At 49.0% G+C, this 17,332-nt stretch overlaps 1 protein-coding gene across 8 annotated transcripts; it reads right to left on the reverse strand.

Annotated features, from left to right (window-relative positions):
• Positions 1 to 630: 630 nt before the first annotated feature.
• On the reverse strand, positions 631 to 16,748 carry LOC120671860 (transcriptional corepressor LEUNIG-like). 8 transcript variants are annotated; one of them, XM_039952117.1, is made up of 19 exons: positions 16,520 to 16,748; positions 16,355 to 16,415; positions 15,560 to 15,657; positions 15,040 to 15,149; positions 13,679 to 13,996; positions 13,503 to 13,591; positions 13,309 to 13,396; positions 13,161 to 13,233; positions 12,830 to 12,879; positions 12,404 to 12,715; positions 10,756 to 10,920; positions 10,442 to 10,678; positions 10,212 to 10,329; positions 9,493 to 9,602; positions 9,199 to 9,354; positions 2,652 to 2,804; positions 2,193 to 2,309; positions 1,791 to 1,988; positions 631 to 1,216 (listed from the first exon to the last, which is right to left on the reverse strand). In XM_039952117.1, the coding sequence occupies exons 2-19, from the start codon at positions 16,384 to 16,386 to the stop codon at positions 1,076 to 1,078; spliced, it is 2,565 nt and encodes an 854-aa protein (XP_039808051.1). In that variant the 5' UTR covers positions 16,387 to 16,415; positions 16,520 to 16,748; the 3' UTR covers positions 631 to 1,075. The 8 variants fall into 8 exon arrangements, with proteins under 8 accessions (XP_039808051.1, XP_039808052.1, XP_039808050.1 ...); XM_039952118.1 differs by having other exon boundaries at positions 2,652 to 2,807; positions 13,161 to 13,224; positions 16,520 to 16,747; XM_039952116.1 differs by having other exon boundaries at positions 2,652 to 2,807; positions 10,756 to 10,917; positions 16,520 to 16,747.
• Positions 16,749 to 17,332: the final 584 nt, after the last annotated feature.

Consider the following 17,332-nt stretch of genomic DNA (forward strand, 5'->3'; position numbering starts at 1 on the left):
GAGCATGCCTTGTTCAAATCGGAAGAGAGAGACACAAGATTGCTGGGGAAAAAATTTATTGTATACTCATCTACCACCAAGAGTGAGAAAACAGAGAACTATTCGAATTATATGTATCACAAGAAATTTGTAGATAAAATGTTACAATTTCCATAATTTGGATGAGTTCTTAAATAAAATTCCTACAAACGAACTGTACCGAGCAAAACTTCACATGCCAAAATGCTCCTCTCTTGAAAGTTCCTTTGTTAAAAGGGGCTAATGTGTCGATCATACCTCGAACGAATTTGCAGATGGAGATGATCCGATGCAAACATTGCAAACAAAACCACCATAAAATTTGCACGACGAGCCATAGCCGTTTGGCCTGGCGTCGAGAGGAATGCAGAGCGTCCGTCTGATCGGAATCCAACACTAACAATCACAGCAGGATGACATTAGTATACTCGTCAAGAGCTAAGAACCATCTGCCAAGATCTCATCCACATCCATCTAAACTCGATGATGGCAAATGCTCCCCCAAAACGAGGGATCAGAGCCGCACTCGATCAATTCTACTTTTGCAAGTTGGAACTGGATGCTGGAGCCTGAGTACGTTAGACTTCAGGGGCAATGAGATTCCTTTCTTGTAAATTGGGCTTGCCAATTCATACTTTTCCTAGCCATGAAGCATCCATGGTCTAGCTAGATGCAGCACTACATCACAAGACAAAAAGCGTTTACAGAGATGCAGCAGGGGCGCACTGAGAATTCAGATATCAGAACAAGGCCATTTGAGGAATGAAGGTGCAAATAGAAAGTACCAACAAGATAGCTGACAGACACTAATGCTGGATATACATCAGATTCTAGTTTTCTATACAAAAACTAGTGTTAAACCACTTCTTTAGGGTTTACCGCATGCTACTTCCACAGCCATATGTTCAGCCAGGCAGTTTAGTTGTCACCATCCACAATTTGAGGGCAACTGTAACACACCAGCAGCACAGCTTTGAGCAGCCGGCAGCTAATGGTGTGACAAAAGGGGCGTCCATAAATAGTTAACAGCTAGGTCACGCCATGATCAGAGGCGAGGTCATCTCCAAAGCTTCACATACTTGTCATGGCCTGTGGTAGCCACCAGGCCGGAGCTCGATGAGGCCACGGCTGAGACAAGGCTGTCATGCGCTGCAATGGTCATGCTCCGGTTCTCTGTCATATCCCACAGCTCCAGAGACTGCACCATTCAGCACAGCCCACAGGTAAGCATACAAAACATTTCAAAGATGAACCGAGGGCGTAGAAAACAGCTGCAATTGTCATGGAATTGTGCTAAAGCTATTCCTAACTTGTGTATATCAGAGATACTTCATGGTAGCTAATGTTCATAGCCGTTCCTTGTTGAGTTGAGTTAGCCTAGCAGAGTTGTCTTTCTCGTATCTAGGTGCGAATGTGACAAAAAAACTAACCCAAGTCGTGGATTCAGCGTGTATTCGGACCCTTTTTTCTACCTATTAATGAAATGACGTGCAGCTCTCCTGCGTGTTCGAGAAAAAAAAAACTAATGTTCATAGCATTGCCTACAATGCTGCTACTTATTTGCGAGACTTCAAACAGTATCACTTGTATTAAAAGATATGCTCTGCTGAACTGAAGTGGCAATGGTTGAAATATCTGAAGGAATTGAAAGGTTGAAGGCCAATCTATGAAGTTCAAAGCCCCATCTAAAAAAGGCAACCTAGGTCCATGCAATCTAGTTTTGGATGAATGATGAATCACGGGTAAAGACCATACAAGATAAAGTGACTTGCCTGGTAACAGCCAATGACAAGCAAGGATGGATATGTAGGGTGGAAAGCACATGAAGTCAACTTTCTCCCACTGCAGTTAAGTTCATTCACACAGCTCATATCGTTCAATGACCACACCTTCACTATGTCTTCACTGACAGACACGACATATTCTCCAGTGGGATCCCAGCACAAGGAACCAACGTCCTTAGTGTGGCTCTGCAATTTCCAAGATATAGGACTATCAGATCTGCTTTAAATGATCTCTAATCTCTTACCAATAACAGGGGAACTATATTGATTAATATATAAAGGAATGCTGACTATGTTTAACAAGATATTTTTTAAGATAAAGGAAGCTTTATTCCAAACATATTCAAGTTAACAGCAAACTATTAGAGTGCACCTCAGTCACTTACGCACCTCAAATCTCCTCACGCAAGCTTGTGTCTCCACATCCAGAATAGAGACCATATTATCTGAAGTGGTTGCAAGATATTCTCCATAACGTGGTTGGAATCTCAGCTGGGCTGAACCTCCCTGCATAGGCATCGAACACAGAAAAATTTAATTACTACAATAACATGCAGCAGTCTTAGTGTTCATGGGAAAAGAAAAAAAAGGAAAATCATAGACGATCTGTCAGATCATAGACGATCTGCTGATTGTGCCTGATGACAATTCACTTTCTTTTACTCGCTATTCACAAGGCATATGCCATATACTATCAATGCTTGCTACCATTTAAACAAGTTGATATGATATGAAATGTCAGATGTATTTAATAGGTTGCTACTCAGCATGCAAGTTAGAAATAACTCTTTCTGTTCACAGAAAGAAGAAAATTACAGGCTCACAAAAATACTAAACATGTTGAGAAACCTTGAAAATTCGAACGTTGTTTCCATGCTTGATGCTCCAGAATCTGATCTCATTGTCCCCATCACAAGAACAAATGAGGTCATCCTTATTTGGGTGGAAATCAAGTGACATAACAGATGCCGAGTGCCCAGTGAATGTACGGATTGAATAGCCCTGCTGCAAAAATCAATTCCAAGGAATAACTATAGGATCCAACTTAAAAGTAGTAAAACACAAACCCATTATATCACCTACTCACAACATTTCCTATTACGGAAACAGTGCTATGGACCCTGACAAGATACAACTGCAAACAGCGGCCGCTTACTGCTTTCTTTTCAGTTTCACACCAAAAATTAAATACACAAAAGTAGTTCAAGTAGAAAAGGACAATGTAAGACAACCACCTTAGATTCCAAAATAAAGATAAGTAATGAAACATCATGGAATGTTATGTGGCAGAGCTATTCAGCACAACATTGAAGGGAATAAGTCTCTGTACTTGTGGTCTTTGTGGGGCTGTGTGGCTGCAGCATGTGGGGCTGCAGCATCTCATTTTTTCTGCAGCATGCACTAGCACCATTGCTGCCCTAGAGGACAGCATCTTGGACTGCTTTAGCATCTAGATAGGACAGCAGTTAGTCCTTTCATTTGGCATCTTAGACTAGGAGTAGTCCTTTCATTTGGCATCTTAGACTAGGAGTAGAATATGCCTCAGTGTTGGCTGCCCTGCAGCTGTGTATAAATGTGTTGCCTCCCCTCCCGTTGGTTGGCATGGCTTTGAGTTTGTGAATGAAGAAAACCCAGAAAATTGCCCCAAGTTCATTGTCATCCTCTCAGCTCAATGAGAGTTAGAATTGAGCTTCTAACATCTGGTATCCGAGCCGTACTTTCCTGTAGGTTAGACATCTCCTGCTCTTCTCCCTCCCAAGCAGCAGTTCAGCCACCAGCAGCAGCTAGCGCAGCAGCAGCTAGCACAGCAGCACCTGCTGCACCCTCCGCTCCACCTTCCTCACCCGAGCAGACGAGCAGCAGTTCGTCTGAGGCTGCGTCTTCTCCACGCAGCAGCCCCTTGGAGGCGCGCCATGTCCGACGCACCGTCTCAGCGCTCGGTCGCCTCGAGCGCACGGCGTCAGCGAGATGCCGAGCTCGCCGCGGCAGAGGAGTGCAGGCGAGCGACGGCACAAGCCGCTGCAGCAGCGGCGAGGGCGGCCAGGCTGGCTGCAGCGGAGCTGGCGGCGGCCAAGGCAGAGGTGGAAGCAGAGGCGGCGGAGGATGCAGCGCGTGCGGCGGAGGTCGAGGTTGAGACCTTGCGCGGCAGCCTCAGCGGCTCCATCGCCGGCGACGCCACCGCCGATGAGGACCTTGAGGAGTTGGAGAGGGAGAGAGCGCGGGACCGGACCGCGCGGTGGGCAGCAGCCCACCCCGGAGGCGGTGGCCTGGACGGCGGCGCGCCCGGCGGCGGTCCAGGGGCCCGCGCGCACGGTGGCGGCCTGGACGGCGGCGGGCCCGGCGACGGTCCAGGGGGCCGCGCACCCGGCGGCGGAGGCCGCGCCCCTGGCGGCGGCGCGCAGGGCGGTGGCGGCGCTCCTAGCTGGGGTGCGCACGGCGGCGCCCCCGGCTACCACGGCCTCCAGGCGGTGGTCAGGGACGTCGGTCCCGGCGGTGGGTGGCCCACCCTCACCAAGACCAACTACGTCAAGTGGGCCGCGGTCATGGAGGTGAAGCTCCAGGTACGGCATATGTGGGAGGCAGTTCGGCACGGCGACGTCGACTACGATGAGGATCGACGGGCGCTGGATGCTCTCATCGTAGCAGCCCCGCCGGAGATGCAGATCACGCTTTCCAAGAAGCGAACTGCCAAGGAGGCCTGGGACTCCATCGCTGCGGCACGTATCAGCAGCGACCGCGCCCGCAAGACCACTCTCCAGGCACTTCGCAAGGAGTGGGAGAACCTGGCCTTCAAGCCAGGTGAGGATGTTGATGACTTCGCCCTCCGTCTCAACACTCTGCTGCAGAAGGTGGTGCAGTTCGGCGACGACACCTACGACGAGGAGAGAGCCGTCGAGAAGCTCTTCCGCTGCGTCCCCGAGAGGTACAGGCAGACCGCTCGCTCGATCGAGTCTGCTGGACCTCTCCACCATGACGATCGAGGCGATAGGTCGCCTCAAGGTCGTCGACAGCGACGAGCCACAGCCTCCCTCGGGAGGCATCTCCATCGGTGGGAAGCTCCACCTCACTCGGGAGCAGTGGGAGGCTCGGCGCGGTGACAGGAGGAGGGGGGAGCCCTCTTCCTCGACTGGTGGCCGCAAGCGCGGCAAGCCGCGAAAGGGGCGCACGAGGGCGCGCCGAGGGTGGCGCCCGCGGAGATGCTCAGGGCGGCGCCGCTGACAGGCCCAAGGCGGCACGAGACGACGCCTGCCACAACTGTGGCAGGCCCGGCCACTGGGCCAGGGACTGCCCGCAGCGGAGGCGTGGGGGCCAAGCCCACGTCGCGGAGGCCCAGCCGGATGACGAGCCGGCTCTGTTCCTACTCCACGGGGACATGGAGCCGCATCCGGCGGCACCACCTGTCACCGCTCTACTCCACCTCGACGAGCCGCGTGCCCGAGTTCTCGGCAACGGCTCCGACGACGACAGGGTCGATGGCTGGTACCTCGACTCCGGCGCCACGCACCACATGACCGGGCGGCGGGAGTTCTTCTCCGACCTGGACGTCGACGTAGGTGGCTCCGTCAGGTTCGGGGACTCCTCCGCCGTGGAGATCAAGGGCGTGGGCTCCGTGATCTTCACCGCCAAGACCGGAGAGCACTGGATGCTCACCGGAGTCTACTACATCCCGGCGCTACGGAACTCCATCATCAGCCTTGGGCAGCTCGATGAGAGCGGCTCCCGCGTGGTGATCGACAGCGGGGTCCTCCACATCTGGGACCACCGTCGCCAGCTTCTCGCCAGGGTGGTTCGAGGGAAGAACCGCCTCTACATCCTCCATGTCGGGGTGGCCCAGCCTCTTTGTCTTGCAGCTCGCAGGGACGACGAGGCATGGCAGTGGCACGAGCGCTTTGGGCACCTCCACTTTGAGGCCCTGAAGCGGCTCGGCGCCAAGGAGATGGTGTGAGACCTCCCGTGCCTCGACCACGTGGAGCAGCTCTGCGACGTCTGCGTGCTGACGAAGCAGAGGCGGCACTCCTTCCCCCAGCAGGCGAGCTTCCGAGCCAAGGAGCGGCTCGAGCTCGTACACGGGGACTTGTGTGGCCCGGTGACACCAGTCACACCAGGAGGACGGCGCTACTTCCTGCTGCTCGTCGACGACCTCTCCCGCTTCATGTGGGTGATGATCCTCAGCAGCAAGGGAGAGGCTGCGGACGCCATCAGGCGTGCTCAGGCTGCTGCGGAGGCGGAGAGCGGCCGCAAGTTGCGCGTGCTGCGCACCGACAACGGCGGCGAGTTCACGGCGGCCGAGTTCACGGCGTACTGCGCGGATGAGGGCATCCAGCGCCACTACTCTGCGCCGTACAGCCCGCAGCAGAATGGCGTCGTCGAGCGGCGCAACCAGACGGTGGTGGGGATGGCCCGGGCCCTCCTCAAGCAGAGGGGCATGCCGGCTGTCTTCTGGGGAGAGGCGGTGGTGACGGCCGTCTACATCCTCAACCGCTCGCCCACCAAGGCACTCGACGGCATGACGCCGTATGAGGCTTGGCATGGGCGTAAGCCGGCGGTTTCCCACCTGCGGGTCTTCGGCTGCCTCGCGTTCACCAAGGAGCTTGGCCACATCGGCAAGCTCGACGACAGGAGCACTCCGGGAGTGTTCATCGGCTACGCGGAGGGTTCGAAGGCCTACCGCATTCTCGACCCGGAGACACAGCGTGTGCGCACGGCGCGCGACGTTGTGTTCGACGAAGGGCGAGGATGGACGTGGGACAAGGCGGTGGATGACGGCTCGGCTCCGACGTACGACGACTTCACCGTCGAGTACGTCCACTTCGAGGGAGCCGGGGGAGTAGGCAGCTCCTCTTCGCCGAGCGTGCCTACCCCGGTCCCCGAGCCTCCACCGACTCCGGCGCCCGCCACACCGGCGGCACCACGCTCTTCAGCTACGACTCCGGCTGCGCCAAGTTCCTCGGCTGCACCACCACAGCCGGCGACGCCGCGCACTCCAGCACCGACAGCCACTCCTCCGGGCACGTCTACTACAGCGCCTGCTCATGCTGAGCACAGCCCGGTGGAGTTCGCTACTCCGCTCTCTCACGACGAGGAGCGCATCGACGCGTACCACGACGGTGAGCCACTGCGGTACAGTACGATGGAGGACCTTCTCGGCGATCAGCCGGTGCCGGGACTGGTGCCTCACGACCTAGAGGGGCAGTTGCACCTCGCGTGCGACGACGGCGAGCCTCAGTCTTTCGCAGAGGCCGAGGGACACGCGGCATGGCGTGCCGCGATGCAGTCGAAGATGGACGCGGTTGAGAAGAACCGCACTTGGGAGCTTGCTGATCTCCCTCGTGTTCACCGCGCGATCACCCTTAAGTGGGTGTTCAAGCTAAAGAGGGATGAGGCCGGCACCGTCGTCAAGCACAAGGCTCGTCTGGTGGCACGAGGTTTCGTGCAGCAGGAGGGAGTTGACTTCGACGATGCCTTCGCTCCCGTGGCATGGATGGAGTCCGTGCGACTTCTCCTTGCGCTGGCTGCCCAGGAGGGCTGGCGCGTCCATCACATGGACGTCAAGTCAGCGTTTCTCAACGGCGACTTGAAGGAGGAGGTCTACGTGCACCAGCCGCCGGGATTTGCGATCCCCGGCAAGGAGGGTAAGGTGCTACGTCTGCGCAAGGCCCTCTATGGCTTGCGGCAGGCCCCGAGGGCGTGGAACGCCAAGCTGGACTCTCAAGGGGATGGGCTTCGAGCAAAGCCCGCACGAGGCGGCCATCTACCGGCGGGGCAATGGCGGAAATGCCCTGCTGGTGGGTGTCTACGTCGACGACTTGGTGATCACCGGCACCAAGGATGCGGAGGTGGTGGCGTTCAAGGAGGAGATGAAGGTCACCTTCCAGATGAGCGACTTGGGGCCCCTCTCCTTCTACCTGGGGATCGAGGTGCACCAGGACGACTCCGGGATCACACTTCGACAGACCGCCTACGCCAAGCGCGTCGTCGAGCTCGCTGGGCTCACCGACTGCAACCCAGCTCTCACTCCGATGGAGGAGAGGCTGAAGCTGAGCCGTGACAGCACGGCGGAGGAGGTGGACGCTACTCAGTACCGGCGTCTTGTGGGGAGCCTCCGCTACCTCGCCCACACACGGCCGGACTTGGCGTTCTCCGTCGGCTACGTCAGTCGGTTCATGCAGCGACCGACGACGGAGCACCAGCAGGCCGTGAAGAGGATCATCCGCTATGTTGCGAGGACTCTCGACCACGGTCTCCATTACCCGAGGTGCCCTGGGGCGGCACACTTCGTTGGGTACAGCGACAGCGACCACGCCGGCGACATCGACACCAGCAAGAGTACGAGCGGGATCCTCTTCTTCCTCGGCGAGTGCCTCGTTAGCTGGCAGTCGGTCAAGCAGCAGGTGGTGGCCTTGTCCAGCTGCGAGGCCGAGTACATAGCGGCCTCCACCGCGTCGACTCAGGCGCTCTGGTTCGCTCGACTACTTGGTGATCTACTCGGCAGAGACACTGGAGCAGTGGAGCTCAGAGTGGACAGCAAGTCCGCTCTGGCCTTGGCGAAGAACTCCGTTTTCCACGAACGGAGCAAGCACATCCGGGTCAGGTATCACTTCATCCGAGACTGCTTGGAGGAAGGAACCATCAAGGCGAGCTACATCAACACCAAGGATCAGCTTGCGGATCTGCTCACCAAGCCCCTTGGGAGGATCAAGTTCCTTGAGCTCTGCTCCAAGACCGGGATGGTCCAATCTTCCCACAAGACGATGCACAAGACTTAAGGGGAGAATGAAGGGAATAAGTCTCTGTACTTGTGGTCTTTGTGGGGCTGTGTGGCTGCAGCATGTGGGGCTGCAGCATCTCATTTTTTCTGCAGCATGCACTAGCACCATTGCTGCCCTAGAGGACAGCATCTTGGACTGCTTTAGCATCTAGATAGGACAGCAGTTAGTCCTTTCATTTGGCATCATAGACTAGGAGTAGTCCTTTCATTTGGCATCTTAGACTAGGAGTAGAATATGCCTCAGTGTTGGCTGCCCTGCAGCTGTGTATAAATGTGTTGCCTCCCCTCCCGTTGGTTGGCATGGCTTTGAGTTTGTGAATGAAGAAAACCCAGAAAATTGCCCCAAGTTCATTGTCATCCTCTCAGCTCAATGAGAGTTAGAATTGAGCTTCTAACAAACATAACTGCAAAATTCATGATAGAGAATGTGATCATCAAGAGCAAAAGTATCAGATGTGTCAATCATGAACTTCACATAATGAAACAACCTAGGGCTAGAAATTAAAACTTAGCAGGGACATGTATAACTTGAGTTAATTTTGTGAAACGCTGCATGGTGAAATGTGCATGACTTAACATATGGACACAATCGAAGGAAAAGGTAGGGAACATGGATTGATGACGTACATTTACATTATCGGTATCCCAGACCCTCACGGTTTTATCAAATGAAGAGGTGGCAAGGAAAGGAGTGCTTGGGCTGAAGCGCACGTCAGTTATCAGCTGAGAATGCTCCTCCAATATTGATTTTTGTTTCAAAGTTTCAGTATTCCACAGGAATACCTGCATTGCGAATTACAAATGGTAATGAGTAATTACACATTTGATATTTCAGAGCTAATGAAAATTTTGAACATAAAGTTCCATGACTATATCAACTCCACTGAATAGCTTAGCAAGCACAACAGTACATGCTTTTACCTTCTTATCATGACCTCCAGTAGCAAGCAGTTTTCCATCTGATGAGAAGTGGCAACATAGAACACTGCTTGTGCTTGCTTGAGCTGAAGACATCTCTCGAAGGATATATCCTGAATCAACATATAAGAGAATAAAAGCAGTAGCGAAAGCAAAAAGAAATTTGACTCAACCATATAGTATTAATCTGATGCACTGAACCCACATATCACATATGGTCAATCCATTTGTGACAGACCAAGGACAATACCCGAATCCCTAGGGTGTCCTCAAAGGTTATACATCAATTTCTTCAAATGGAGTCTTTCTGTGTAGGTCCAGTGCCAACTGTTAGGTTGATCTCCCCCGACTCGGCCTTGAGCCGAGTTGGGCCTTGATCCCACGCCCTGATGGGGGGCGCCAAGCCAACTCATGGCTGGTGGCCCCCCGTCGCGCAGCACTATAAAGAAAAGGTGGGGGCCGCAGGGGCACGCACCCCACCTACAAAAACCCTACAAATCGAGGGAGCGCTGAGAGCGACGGAAGTCCACTGCCGCTGCGCCACGCCACAACATCTCCCTCCCTCTCTTAGATGTAAAACCCATGTTGTACCCCTGTTTAGTCAAGAAAAAACCCACTGATCCGCCTCTAGTTGATCCAGTTAGTCTAACACCAACTGCCAACTTAACAGCAACTCAACTATAAGTAGATGTATAATCAAACAGATTGGATAGGAAACAAACCTTTTGCAGAATTGATACAATGGCTGCCAGCAACTCTTAGATCTATGTCATCATGTAACAGGGTTGGTTCCACATTATCTTCAATGGAGCCATCCTCCACATAGTGATCCATATCAACCTAGAGATAAGAAATATCATAAATAAAAAATCCAACGAGCAACACCAGGCTGCCATAACAATATTTGTGCAACTGCCTCACCAAAGAGTGAGGCTAGCATAGAGCAACTTACAAGTGGGTTAGTTGGTGATCCCTGGGGATCATAACCATAAACAACTAAAGCCTTAGATAAGCTAGCATTGTGGGGCACTTGTGGCATTGATATGGTTTCTCCTGGAGAATATGCGGAAGGAGTTGACGGTGTTGAACTGGGGGAAGCTCCAGCAGTATTTGTAGTACCAGAACTATTAGCTGGAGTAGATGATGAGAAAGGCTGTTTGCGCTTTCGCCCAATTTTATTCTTAGAAACCTGTGGGACATAAACCACAGGAAAATATGGATCCTATGATTTTAACTGAAATTAAATTAAGAATAAGAGGGAGATACCTGTTGATTTCCATGGAAAGCCACAGTTACACTTCCATCACCCATTTTTTCCTGCTCGTTTGCATTAAAAGTTGAGCTTTGTTGTTGCTGGCTCAGTAGTGGATGCAGGAGCTGTTGCTGACTGTTACTCTGTTGTTGTTGATGATGATACAGAGCTGCTATCTTCTACAAAGTCAAAGATGCAAGTTTTAATTGAAAATATAACATGTTTCTTTCTCAAATGGTAGTTTTAGGATACATCTGTATCGTACACATATACACCACCAAGTGATCAGAACAATATCAGTACATCCGATTTTGGCACTAAACATACAATTAGTAAGTCCCATGGTATTTCACTAAGAAGAGCTTAACCAGAGACCACCCGAGAAAGGTCATGAAAGCTGCACCCCCCCCCCCCCCCAATACATGGGGATGCCAACACCTGTGCTCAGGCCTTATATGTTCTTGGGAATTGGATATTAGTTGGTACTCAAGGAAGTCCCAGACAATGTCACGACTTAATAAATCTTAACCCAATCAAAATGTGGTACCAAAAACATAGACTTAGACCACCCCCTCTAGCCACTCCGACCCTAAAACCCAGGTGTTAGAGTGGGGGAGAGGGGGGTTTTATCACTGGACCAACATTCCCCCTACGGCGAGCGAGCCGCGCCGCGCCGCGCCTGTGGCTGCTGGTCTCAGCGAACCCCGCAGGGGAAATCGCGCAGCGGAAGAAATGTGTGGCCGGTGGGTTTCGAACCCGGGACCTGGCTCTGGTACCAACTTAGACCACCCCCTCTAGCCACTCCGACCCTAAAACCCAGGTGTTAGAGTGGGGGAGAGGGGGGTTTTATCACTGGACCAACACATAGCAACTTTGACAAATGCACCAAACTTTGACAAAATCTGGTACCACACACATCAAAGTGATTGCACCCAAGTGAACTTTTTTATAAATTTCTGTGACTGCTGAATTATAAGAATTTGGCACATATAAGTTACTGTGACTGCTGAATGACATGGATTAGTCCTTCCTTTGCATCAGAACTTCAAACTACTGTGACCTAAGACTTCAGAATCAGGCAATGCCAATCAAGAGTAGGATTGCATATGTATCATCATCTATGTTTACTTAAGATAGTTGCAAAGAAAATTGATTACTGTTCATTGATTCGGTACTCGACATTATGTTATATGGACAACATATGCATAAAAAAGGACACATCAGGTGGAACCAACATCTTTTTAGAAACTTGAAAATCTTAATAGTTTGAGCACAAAAGATTCCACATGAAAAAAGAAGATATATAATAATTTAGAGAGATATCCATATTTTTATGTTTAGATTCGTTTTGTGTCAAGACAAACTAGAAAGAGAATCCTTGGCATTCATAGTGTTAAAAACGAAAGGTCAAAATTTATGACCACAATGTATTTCTCTTTTTTTATCTCCTACCTAATATTGAACTTACCCTTTAAAATTTTAGAAGTGGTGTAATACAATCTAAACTATGTACTCAGTTTTTCTTTTGGGAAACTTAATCTTGATCCAGAGCACAAGCTAAAAGAACATGTTTCCAAAAGATGTTAATAAACACAACATACTGATAACTGAAGCATCCACACAACTATAACTGAAGCATAGATACAGCTAAGAAAAAACTACCTTCATCAGCATATCAGTCTCTGTGCATTGTGTCGGTAAGCACAAGTTCGGCAATGACTGACCCGCACTGGGAATAAATTCAGTTAAAGCATTTGATTGACCATCTCTTCCCGGAACCAAGTTTTGGCTGCTAAAAAACATCCGAAGTCGTCTATTATCCATCTCTATAGGTGAAGAAGTCATATTTTGTTGTGCTCGAAGCAGAATTTGCTGCTGTTGAGGAGTTAGAAACTGGAACTGGTGCTGTAATGGTTGGGGAGAGTGCACATAAGATTTGTGCTGGAGAAACCCAGATCGAAGTTGTTCTAAACCCTGAATAGTTATGTCAAAAGGACACATATCATAAGATCACAACAATATGCAACAGACAAACTTGGTTCCAATTCATAACTTATTGCTAGTTACTGGAAAAGGTGAAGAACTAACTGTGAGAGGCCATCCTTTCAAGGTCAAATTGTTCCCCACCAGATTAGAGCCTGTCAAGCGTGGAAGTAAAGATGGAAATGTATGTTATAAACAGAACGATGAAGCCTTTAAATCTCAAGCTTCGAATCATGAACAACTTTGTAGTAGGATTGTATTTTAAATTCCACATTCAGAATGGCTTTAGTTGTGAAAAAAAAACACAAGGGTAATGTTGAAGTATAAGTGAATTGCCCACCTCTCCCCATCAGCTTAAGCTTTTGGTGGTTGGTGCATGCAACTCAATAGGTAATAACAGAAGCATCAAATAACAAAAGAGTTTGATGTCAAACACCTTGTACTCCAAATAGTGGCCCATCTGCACCTGCTCTCTGATTTGAAGCTACATCTGTTCCTGCCTTCATATCCTGATGCAATCTTCAGTCATCAATTACTGATATTGACAAATATGAGGCTATAATATCTGAATATAAGTTATCCACCTGTGTTGATCCCAGAATAGGTTGGCTCCTGGCTTGAGCTTGCTGCAATGAAGCGGACACACCACCGACGGGTCGATGGACGATTTGCCTAGTAACAGAATAAAAACAAACACATCGACCTTGAGAAAGGTTTGCAATAGATATCCCCTCCCATGCAAATGCAATGCTAAGAATAAAAAACAAGTGAACAGTACCCTGAAGCTATAGCTGATCTTGCAGGCGACTTTAGCCTTGAAGTTGGGTTTGATTCCAGCAATGGACCAATGCTTCCAGTGAGCCTTTGCTGCATTACAAATTAACACAGAGCATTCTGCATTGAATGTACAACAAGTATTGAAGCAGCAGTTGAGACTGCAATTTAGAAAATTACCTTCAGTGAAGCCTCATCTGAAATGTCCCTCTGAGCAGTAATTTTCATTCTATCCTCATAGATCTTTGCAGATAAATCACTTGCAGCTGTAGCATTTTGTCGCACTTGTGGATCAGCAGCAGCCATACCATTCTGGACACTTGTGCTAAAATCAGTGTTTTCATTACGCTGTTGTTGCTTCTGCTGGCACCGTTGCAGCTGCAGGTGCTGCTGCTCTTGTGGATGCTGTTGCTGTTGTTGCACATGCCTCTGTAACAAGCTTTGCTGTATCTCGACCTGCTGTTGTGATTGTTGCTGCTGCTCCCATGCTTTAATCGACTGTATGGGCATAAATTTATGTGCCATCATATTAGGGAGAATAAGCATACAAGACAATGAAGCAGGCAAAATAAATCGCAGTTACTGCATAATCATCGCAGTAGATCTCTAGCAATGACACGTAGTTCCAGATAAATGACCAGCAGAAAACAAGCTAGTACAAGCTAGTAACCACATGGAGGCAACAGGACCGACAGGTACATGGGACCATGATTATTATTTTCCAATCAACTGCAAAGTAAATAAGAGCTCGCTCGGACCTATAGTTAGAATTGCAGATATCAACTATACATACCAACTGTGGAAATTGGTAACTACTTAGAAGAAAAAAACAGTTGAAAATCCTGGCAGTAAAAATTAAATAGTAGACACAGTAGATAAATGGTATACATATGCTCCAAAACTTATTAAACAAGCAAAATTCATGGCACTCACTTGACAGTTGGACAGTCGTTTCTACATTGCAATGTTGAAAAACCTTATGAAGAACGTGCAAGCAACCACACACATTATTGCCCAGGTAGATTAATTAATGTATTATCCCTTGTCTCAGAATCAAGGAATTACCTTGGGTTTTGCTACTTGAGTTAATATTGGAATGTAAGTCATCACTAGTAATGTAATGTTCACCATTTAAGTGTGTATGCAGGAGGAACACATGTGATGAACACAATTCAAACATTTAGATATTAGGTATAGTGTAAGATAATACTCTGTATCAAACTATCAATTAACCGACTAGTGTAGCATGAGGACGAGCAAGCCCGACAAGGACAAGTACTCCTCCCTCTGAAATTACAATGCCTAATTTGTTGAATTAGGAAGCCTTTGACCAGCAATTACTCTATCAATACAAAAAAAATTTGACACAAAAATTTTGATACTAAATTCATATTTAAAAATATTAACTTATGACTACAATTTTGTATTACATAAATGAAGTACTGATGGAGTCATGGTTGGTCTTGGTCAAAGCCTTGAGGGAATAATAATTAACATGCATGTGCTACAATAACCTCGAGTTACTATATCAAAAAACGAACCTCAAGGTAAGCAGCAGCAGAATCAGAATGCTTCTCATTCGTCCTTGCAATGAAGATGTCCCAGAAAACTGACCACCACTCGAAGAGAAAGCCCCCTGGGGCATCGATCGCTATGCAAAGTAAAAGAAGCGATGAAGGGATGGCAATTAAGTACAAGGAATTAAATTGTGTTTTCAAAATGCAAAAAGAATGTACTTGTTGTTCAATCATACACAACAGCAAGGCCTAGTGTTCACTTCGATATGCTCCCCTAAGACTATGTAGTAACTTTGTTTTCTTTCATGTGTTAGTGTTAGTCAAAAGATAAAGATGAATCTAAACTTAGTGCTTGGCTTCAAATTAAGGCTTCACAGAATCGAATTTCAGATCTTTATGCAAAAAGATAGGAGCTCGGAACCTAAAATAAAAACTTAACCTGCCGGGGGTATGACGGCCCCGGGCAGGAGCTCGGAACCTAAAATTGCGCCATCAATGGAAAAAATTACAATCGGATCACAGCACATGATATTGTAGCACTCACCAACAGGAGCTGAAGGCACATTACTTTCAGTTTGGAATGCCTTCGCCGTGTTCTGCAGGTTCCTCTTCAACAGGTAATCATAGATGTAGGAATCTAACCTGCTTCTCCAACAATGAGTGGTAAGAGATAGCTCGAAACTGAAGTTTCTAGTAGCCTATGCAAGAGACCAGACAAAAAGTAACCTGCAGGAATCGTCTTAAGAAATACTCGCGCGGTAGAGAAAACCCCATCGAACAAGAAGGACAAGAAAACCAAAACATTCCACGAGAAAGAAGATAAATTAAATGGTCACAGTAGCATTATAAGGCAATACCGAAAGAAACAAAGAACCAAGCAATGGGCACAAAACTCAAACATCGCCGTGTAAAGGTAAGGGCGAAAAAGAATCAAAAGAAGAGGGGGGAGCATAACTTTTGCAAAAAGAGGCAACGAAATGGAGTGGAAAAGCGGAAATTCATGGGAAAATTAACCAAATATCAAGCATCTGCACCCATCACTAATGCTACAAAGAGAGGCGAAGGGCGCGATTCATCATACAAATCAGAAAGAAAGAAAAAGGAACAAAACGATGAAGAAACCTAACTAGAAAAGAAACCATCAAGAAGAAAAAGAGAGAGAAGGAAACAGTGGATTTCATGGACCATGGAGGGCAACCCAAAATACCAAAAAAGATTGAAGGAGTGAAAAAAAAACAGCGTGTTCACTGATCAAAGCCGTCCGATCATGCCCTCAAAGAAAAGCGTCCGATCATGGAGAATAGCTAGGGAACAGATTGAGCGTTGAAAGAAAACTTACATCTTGTCTGCCTCCCACACATTCTGCGGCATGGTTCTGCTGCTTGCTCCGCGCAGCCACACTATACACAAGAAATCAAGAACGGAACACCTCCTCAGCAACTGGATCAAAACGAAGTGCCAAGCACAGCGCAAAGAATAAGGAAAGATTTAACCAACCGCTTACATTCTGGTCCAAATCCAATATTGATGCCGCTTTGCAAAGCTAAGAATGCCGGAGAGGAAATCTTCGGTTACAGAGGAGGGCGGGTGCTGGTTTAACTAAGAAAACAAAAGAGGTGACTGGCCAGATGGTTCTGAGAAGAGGAGACTCGTCCACTGAGAAGTGAGGAGAAAGAGGAAACGAAAGGGCCAAAGGGGTGAACAGGTGAGGAGGAAGGGTTTTAAAGCTCAAATGAGGCCAGAAAACCCTCCAAAAGGCCAATGCTGATGTTACTCATTTACTGTTCGGTCCCAGTTTCTTTCCCTGAACCAGAGTTACCATTTTGCCCTGCCCCGTTTCCTCTTCTTTGATCCGCTGAGAATTAGCTGGCTCCATCAATGCCAAAAATCTATCCATCCATTGGTTGGACGTCCGCCTCCAGCCCTGCACGGGGAGGAGCGCGCCCTACAAGAGCGTTCCGGCGTCCTGCTACTGGAGTCCTGAACCCTCTGTTACGGCAGTGCACCACCTCCTTGCCGGCTCACCGACGGAGATGCAGCCACCCATCCAACCACCCATCGAACCAAGACGATGCCGTCTCGCACTCTTGCGGGGAGCCCCTGACCTGAACGGCTGCACCTTTCCGTGTGAGCTTCCTCGAGTCGAGGTCGAATAGAAGTGGTGCCGGGTCGAGCAGCCTCCAATCATCAGCGTAAAGGGAATAAGTGGGCAGGGGTAAAATGGGAACTTGAGCTGGATGAGAATCAGAGGATGCTCGGTGTCATGGCAATGGCATTTGCCAAAGTTAAACGGAAAATAAGTGAATTCAAAACCAGC

The sequence above is a fragment of the Panicum virgatum genome, chromosome 5N, assembly GCF_016808335.1.
Source record: "Panicum virgatum strain AP13 chromosome 5N, P.virgatum_v5, whole genome shotgun sequence".
In the NCBI taxonomy this organism is placed as follows: Eukaryota; Viridiplantae; Streptophyta; class Magnoliopsida; order Poales; family Poaceae; genus Panicum; species Panicum virgatum.

What these genes read in the sequence shown, in the direction of transcription:
- LOC120671860 (XM_039952115.1), bottom strand. Translation starts at nt 16,386, where the DNA reads ATGCCGCAGAATGTGTGGGAGGCAGACAAGAT. An exon ending in AGATCAGCTATAGCTTCAGG is followed by an intron (nt 13,397 to 13,502) that starts GTACTGTTCACT and finishes TTCTGTTACTAG; the next exon opens with GCAAATCGTCCATCGACCCG. An exon ending in CTATTCTGGGATCAACACAG is followed by an intron (nt 13,234 to 13,308) that starts GTGGATAACTTA and finishes AGATTGCATCAG; the next exon opens with GATATGAAGGCAGGAACAGA.